This window comes from Musca vetustissima, unplaced genomic scaffold, assembly GCF_032173495.1.
Source record: "Musca vetustissima isolate MV318-11 ecotype Yass unplaced genomic scaffold, APGP_CSIRO_Mvet_v1 utg123146, whole genome shotgun sequence".
Classification (NCBI taxonomy): Eukaryota; Metazoa; Arthropoda; class Insecta; order Diptera; family Muscidae; genus Musca; species Musca vetustissima.
The window spans coordinates 1-7,999 of record NW_026888424.1 but is presented as its reverse complement, the minus strand read 5'-3'; the positions used below and the strand labels follow the sequence as shown (position 1 = coordinate 7,999).

The 7,999-nt window shown below is 36.7% G+C and overlaps 1 protein-coding gene across 1 annotated transcript; it reads right to left on the bottom strand.

Moving 5' to 3' along the window:
* Positions 1-3,862: 3,862 nt before the first annotated feature.
* On the bottom strand, positions 3,863-7,994 carry LOC133336256 (peroxisomal carnitine O-octanoyltransferase-like; the record flags this gene model as incomplete). The annotated part of the gene is made up of 7 exons (XM_061544539.1): positions 3,863-4,027; positions 4,095-4,511; positions 4,574-4,704; positions 4,915-5,106; positions 5,168-5,383; positions 7,320-7,525; positions 7,595-7,994. Coding segments are annotated over 7 exons (1,692 nt in total), but the record flags the coding sequence as incomplete, so codon positions are not given.
* Between the last annotated feature and the right edge of the window lie 5 nt (positions 7,995-7,999).

Sequence of the window (7,999 nt, the reverse complement as noted above, 5' to 3'; positions counted from 1 at the left end):
GACATAGAGTACTGAATTAGGTGCAGAACGATGTGTGCCAAGTTTTGAGAAACTCGGTTCAGATTTAGATAGACCTCCCATATATAGTTTCGTCCGATTTAAGGTAAATGGGGCTCCAAAGTCCCTCTATATCTTTCGATTTGCATGAAATTTGGCACAGAGTACTGAATTAGGTCCAGAACGATGTGTGCCAAGTTTCGAGAAAATCGGTTCAGATTTAGATATAGCCGAATTTCGAGTATATCATTCGATTTGCTCGAAATTCGGCATAGAGTATTGAATTAGGTCCAGAATGATGTGTGCCAAGTTTCGTGAAAATCGGTTCAGATTTAGATATAGCTCCCATATATATTTTTCTCCGATTTTAGGTAAACAGTGCACCAAAGTCCCTATGTATCCATCGATTTGCACGAAATTTGGTATAGTGTACTGAATTAAGTCTAGAACGATGCGTATTAAATTTCATGCAAATCGGTTCAGATTTAAATATAGCTCCCACATATATTTTCGTCCGACTTAATTAAATGGTATACCAAAGTTCTTATATATCGTTCTTTACAAAATTCCCTAAAATTTGGAAAGTTTTGGTGAAATCGGCTCAAATTTGGTTAGAGCTACCGTATATATTATCTCCCGATTTTTAGTAAATGATGCACCAAGATCTTAAAATGTTTCTGATATGCACAAAACATACTGAAATTAGTATAACATAACCTGGGACAAGTTCCGATGAAATCGGTTTAGATTTTGATATAGCTTTTATGTATATTTCCGTCCGGTTTTAAATTAAGTAATTTAGTGTATGTTACAAAAATTTAGTATAGGTTGCAGAATGACATGTTTATGGATCCAATTTCATTTTACTGGTCCTTCAAAAATGCGACAACTCTTAGGATTCATCGGTTGAATATACCCAAAGTGGTGAAGGGTATCATATAGTCGGCCCCGTCCGACTTTACTACTTTCCTTACTGGTTTCTTCTCGTGGATGATCACAATGGACCTGACGGTCTCAGAGCACATAACCTATATCTATCTCTGAACCAATTTCAACAAAACTTAAACCAGTGAGCAGAGCAGTATAGTCGGACGGGGCCGACCATATGATACCCTACACAACTACCATGGAAATCTAAAGTTTTGCGGATTTTTATTCCGAGCCTGGGCAATATTTCGTGACAGTTTTACCCTGTTGCCCGATTAGAAATAAACAGCACTTCTTCCTTACACTGACATATATTCCAAATATTCAGTACAGCCCTTCTAATTACTTGTCACGGTGGCTTGTGTTGTGATGTTCGACTTTCAATTGTGGTCTATAGATCGACTCGGAAAACACAAAAAATAAGTTTTTGGTCCAATTCATCCCAAAATTATTATCTGATCATCACCGAAAATTATAGCCGTTGTTCTTGACCATACCTGGATCCTCATGGAAAATTTAAAAGCGATCAGTGCTATATTTCCGCTCTCTAGTGTGGTAATGTGTTACTAAATAATATATGAATACGTAAGAACCTGTAAATATGTAAGTGTATCTCCCACATCCGAGTACATACGACAATATAATTGGTATCAATTTAAAGGTCATCCACTCCCCTTGGATATAATTTAAACTTCTCGGGTCTCTGTCCTTCAGAAGTAAACATATACGCTCTAGAATACAAATTTTGTAATTTTTCACACAAAAGTAAGGGTCATTTGACCCGCTAAATATGGACCGATATTTGTCAAAACAGCCATGCTTATTCTTTGGCCCGATACCCTTCTACATGTAAAAGTTCGGGATGTTTGGGTCATAATTGCGGCATCTGGAGCAACCAGAAAATCAGACAAAAATAAAGTTTTTGGTCCATTTCATCCCCTAAATATTAACCGATCTTTACCAAAAACAATAGGGGTCTTCATTAGCCAGAACCCACCCTACATGCAAAATTTCGTGAAGATTGGTCCATAACTGTGGACGGACGGACACACATGTCTAGATCGACTCAGCTAGTCGAGATATGACGATCGGTATACTTAAAGTAGTTGAATACTGAAGATAAATTTCTGTAATTACTTAATATTTTACTTTAATGTTTTTGTAAGTCAATTCAGAGTAGTTCTTATTCAAATGATTTTTATCTATTACTTTTAATGAATATTTATGGAGCTTGAACAAATGTAACATGAAAAGAAATACTAGTGTTTTAAATTTATATTTTTAATTTGGTCTAAGTTTATTTTGTAGTATACTGGCCATATAAGGCTTTTTGGCTTGGCTTTGAAATGAATAAATAATAATAATAATAATAAAGGTGGGTCTAGGACCAGTATTTCGCGGCGTTACAAACTCTTTGGGCTGCACAAAGCTATAATACCCTGACAACATAGTTGTGTAGAGTATAAAAAACTTCATTCTAGACTCGATTTAATATGCTAAACATTATATCGTCCAAATTGAACAGGATATACGTACCATTAACATAAAATCGGACTAAGGTATATATGGGACCTATATTTAAATATGGACAGACGGACATGCATAAATCAACTCAGAAAGTGATTCTATGCAAATTTTCAAAAAGAACCATGTGTCTATCTCGTTTCCTTTTGTCTGTTACAAACATAGACACCGATACACTGTACCACAGTGTGGTGAAGGGTATAAATACCTGAAAAGTATCCCTTCTCAGATGTCAGGATGAAGCTCCCAATTTAAAATGTCCGAGCTTAAGCAGAAGCCGAACAGAAAAAATTAAACGTAGGCAAATCGCACAAGCCAACCCTAGAAGTTGGAACAAGGTCCTCAAGTCGCTCACCGGCCACTCTTGGAGTGCTCAAACATAAAACATGGGTGTCTCCTTATGACACCAGTGGCTAATTTGCATGAGGATGCGAACGACTTATCCGTACTTACTTACAGCTGTCGGCTATGTTGAATACCAGGACACTGTGACATCACGGTAACGAAAAATCAGACGAATTAGCAAGAAGAGGATCTCAATCTACAGATCTAGCAATCGATGGCTCAATCAAACCACCCATCTGTCACCTTTTTCGGAATTTTGATGCGTTCTTCGACGAACGAGTCAAGATCTACCTGACCTACACTGTCAACCAAGAGAACAAACTCACTGTTCAAACTGAGTAAAGCTGAAATTAGAGTAATGACTGGAGTCATTACTGGTCATTGCAATATCAGGGCCTTTACCAGTAAGTGGGACCATGATGTTACTGATTACTGCAGACTCTGTGTTGACGAGGAGGGGTCGGAGACAATTGAGCATCTCCTCTAGTAAAATCTAGTAATGCGTACGACTTTAACCCTAAAATGATTTTTTTAAGATTTTTGGCGTTTGGAGACTTATAATAAAATATTATGGCAAACATTTCTGTAGAATATTCTGAGCAGCTTTAACCCCGTTTTGAAGGAATTTTCAATCATTTCTGGAAAGGGGGCCCGAAAATACACTTTCAATTAGTCAGCTGAGGGTTTAAGTTGTATACCAAAATATTCCTCGATATTTTATCAGTAATATTTCCTAAAATGCAAGGATTTCAAGAAATCATAATTCGAAAATGATCAAAACTCTTGAATAGAGGGAATATTGCCCCACCTTTTTAAGTTACCTCCCAAGGTACACTTTCAAAACGTCGATACACGTGTCATCTTTTTTAGCCCCTCATTCATAATCTGTTGGAATTTCCCGGTAATTATATTTTGTGTTGCATAGTGTTATTATCAATATTAAACACTTAGACAGGAATTTAATATTCTTAGCATTTATTCAGTAACAAATATATATACATACATATAAACTAAATAACACATTGTACACTGGGTAAACAAACAAGTATTGCACTCGCACCGCATAACTTATGTGCTTAAAACTAACAAGAAAAAAGTACACATTTATAGCTTAGATTCACTACACTCATCTAAGAGTGATTTCATTTTGCGGAATGTATTCATAAAATGTTGACTAAAACGATGGGCACTAGTTTTCTCGCTATTACGGAAGGCAGTGGATTGTATAAAAATGCTGAAAATAAAATTAAATTAATATTAAAGAAATATTTCATAAACTGACATAATTCCCCTCAACTTACCGTTCTGATGTAATGGTATAAAATACACCATAACCATCTAATACCATGGGAGCTACAAAACCTACATTAACCGAATATCCCAATGTACTGGTGGATAATACGAAATTACCACCACCACCCGACTTCGTGTACAGTGGTTCCGAATAGAACTCGGGTATATCCATATTATTTTCATATGCTATACACCATAGACCAAAGAGATGACGATCAACACCATGACCCTTGCGTGCTTCATTCATCATGTGATTATGATGATTGACAGCTTTGCGGAATGCATTAACTATTTCCGATTTTGTTGATTTACTGTCGCCGGCTATTTGTAGGAATTTATAAACTTCACTTGTGCAGGAGCGTAATGTTTCTGTACGACCATTATAATAGTGACGCATTAAGGCAGTTTCATAAACGGAAGCAATTCTGAAATGTACAAGATTTTTGTTTATAGGTGCAAGTTTTGATACGTTATTAACAATTCTTACTCGTTATGCATTTCGTAGTAGGCCAATTGCATTATAACTTGTACAAAGGAATCTGGATGTAATTTACAAGATTTAATGTACTCCTTGCCATAATCATAGAATACTTCATGTGTTACCAAAACATCGGTGCGCTAAAAAAATATAGGAAGGAGTATTAAATAATAATTATTATTAGTTAAGTAATAATTATTTTAATGAAAAAAACAATTCAATTTTGAATAATTTGTTATTGGGATTATTACTTTTAATTTAACCTTTCTAAAATTATTACTCAACACTACCACCCGCGGCAAGCTTAAAATTGTACACCACTTCATAAAAAATCATAGATCTGTACTTACTCTATCATCACAGTCTTTTTTAACACGTTCAATTTCCGATTTAATAGTTTCATCCAAATCAAATTTCAATTCTTTTATTGGTATAATAGGCATTTTTTCTCCTTCCGACCAATCAGGTTCAGGTAGTTCAAATAAACTCAATTGAACAAATAATACATAACTAACGCTCACGGTACCATCGTAGCAGGAATGCTGGAAACAATAACATTATTATTAAAAATTATGTTTTGTGTATAAAAAATTTGCCACACACCTCTCCAACACACGAAAATTTGCCATTTTTATACGAAATTAAGGTACTGCTACGATCACCCCACTTTGAGTGAAAATCACCAGTGGTGGCAACTTGTGAAATTTCTGCATAATCTTTGGGTTCATTTTCATCGAATACAACCACAACATTGGAACTTTCAATCCATTTCAACGTGTCCTTATTGTCTGCAGAGAGTTCCAATAGACGTGTACGATTCTGCAATTGATAAAATAAAAATTTAAATTGTTTTAAAATTATTTTTAGAATATATTTTTAAATTTTATTTTAAATTTATTCCTTCACTGTAATTTAAGATAATGTACATCACACATACATCAAAGGTAGGTTAGTGAGTACTGGTGGATTCATTGAGGAGAATATGTAAAAGTCTACATTTATTTTTCATTTCAATAATTTAAGGGTGACGAAGGGGATGATAGATACAAAGGAACGGATCTGATTGCCTTTAACATGGCAAAGCCCAGGCTTATCATGGCCCCTCTTTCAACTGAATTCTGGATACTGACCTCCCCGCGTTGTCACCTAGGATAGCTACTTTCACCATCTGTTGGTGAGTCTATTTTAGATTTATTCTATACGTATATGTAATAGGGGTAACGATCCGACCTTTAAAATCAGGGGTAGAGAGGAGGTCATTGACATAACCCTCTCAAATCTAGATGACTCCCTCATTAGCAATTGGAGAGTATCTGATGAATCTCTTTTTGGATCATTTGAAGATCTTCTTCGAGGTCTGTTTTGGCGGAGGTTTATATAAGCCTTAGGCATAAAGAGCCGATTCTAATAACTGGAGCCGCGAGAAGCACCCCTCAAGCAGCTCTGAACGCAATACTGAACTTAAGGCCTCTGGGTCTCAGCATTAAGTGTTAGGCAGCGCGTAGTGCCCAAAGGCTACACGAACAAAATCTATGGCGAAATTGTACCTACGGGCATGGATGTATCCTGAACGAATTAGGTATTACATTGGAACAACGCGTAAAACTTAGCGTCTATAAATCACCAGTCCTGAGATTTGACGATATAAAAGTCGTTATCCTTAGGATAGACGACTGGAAACGTAGCAACCCTCCTCTGGACGGCCTGGTTTTCTATACAGACGGATCCAAGATGGAAGAAGGTACGGGCAGGCGTCTACTGTGAAAGATTAGGCCTTGAGCTTACCTACAAGCTGGATAGCAACTTTAGTGTTTTCCAAGCTTAAATCTTCGCGATCTGGAAGGCAGCGAAATAGATACAAAGTCTGGATGCAGAGATACCCCTAAAAGCCATAAAATCCAGCAACATCAAATCTGAGCTCGTCCTCGAGTATAGAGGAGTTTTGGAAACGCTTTCTTGCAGCTATCGGCTATGTTGGGTACCAGGACAATGTGACATCACAGGTAATGAAAAAGCATAGCTAGACGCGGATCTCAATCTACAGATCTAGCAATCGAGGGCTCAATCAAACCACCCATTGGAGCTTTGATGCGTGCGACGATCGAGCCAATGAAGTCTGGCGCAACGAACTTAGGTGCAATGTGTCAAGATCTATCTGTCCGACTCTGTCAACCAAGAGAACAAACTCACTGTTGAACCTTTGTAAAGCTGGAATCAGAATAATGACAGGATATTGCCTTACAGGAAATGCGATGGAGATGGACAGGCGGAAGTAAATCAATTGATTACGCACTGTATTACAGCTGCCATGAAACTAGACATGAATTTTGATTATGGTTAACAGGAGAATAAAAGACCTCGTCTCCAGATTCACTCCAGTATATGAGCGAATTGATATAATTCGTATAAAAGCGAAGTTCTTCAACATCAGTTTCCTCCGACCGAAGATAAAGATGAACAGACCAAAGACATATTTTACTAGCGTCTAAAAACAGCATATGCCGCTGCCCTGGCCATGACATTTACATGGTCTTTCAAATCGGAAAAACTGTGCACAAGATCGACACGCTTGGAAATCTTTTAAGAGGTTCGGATTATGGGAAAAGCGTTCTGTCTCGAGCCATCTAAGTAAGTAAGAGACTTCTCCCTACGCAAACCCGTTCGATGCTAGCACAATTAAAATTCTGGTAGAACATTGTTCTCCATTCATATTGATGGTATTCTTAAATTGTTGATTTATTAATATATGACATACCTTGGCCCAAGATGTACGATCGTCATGTGTAAGTACTGGAACACAATCACCCATTGGTTCATAGTCAATAATACTGCGTACTCTCTGAAGTAAAATTAAAATCTCCTGGGGTGTAATTAACGAACCATCTTCGTGTAAACAATCGAACTTAAACAAACGACCTTTGCCCGAAATTAATGCATGTGATGGAGTTTTACCCTCGGTTACTAAAAATAACAAAAATATATTTCATTAATTTTGTTTATAATGTGCGGTATTTCATTAAATAACCTTACCAGTTTTAAAATGTTTTTCAATGTGATCCATTTCTTCACCCGGCACTCTTGTCGTCGAGAAAAATCTCTTATAGAGGGCAGATGAATATTTAATTTTACCACCATTCGATGACAGTGGTTTAATTGTGGCCTTGTGTAATAAATCCCAAAATTCAATAGTGTGATATGTAATTCGAGCTAAATTCTTTAAAGCATATTCTGGTGTTTCGGGTATATTTATAACTTCCAATTGAATAGCCATGGCCATAACAATGTAGGGATTTAATGGTAATCTCAGCATATGATATGCATAATCATCCCACCACTGATCTAACCAATTTTTCAATTTCGATGCGCGTTCTTTCAGTTTGGCGTGTAATTTGGCACCAATGCCATTTTCAAATTCTTTAATGGCCTTTCGGGCAT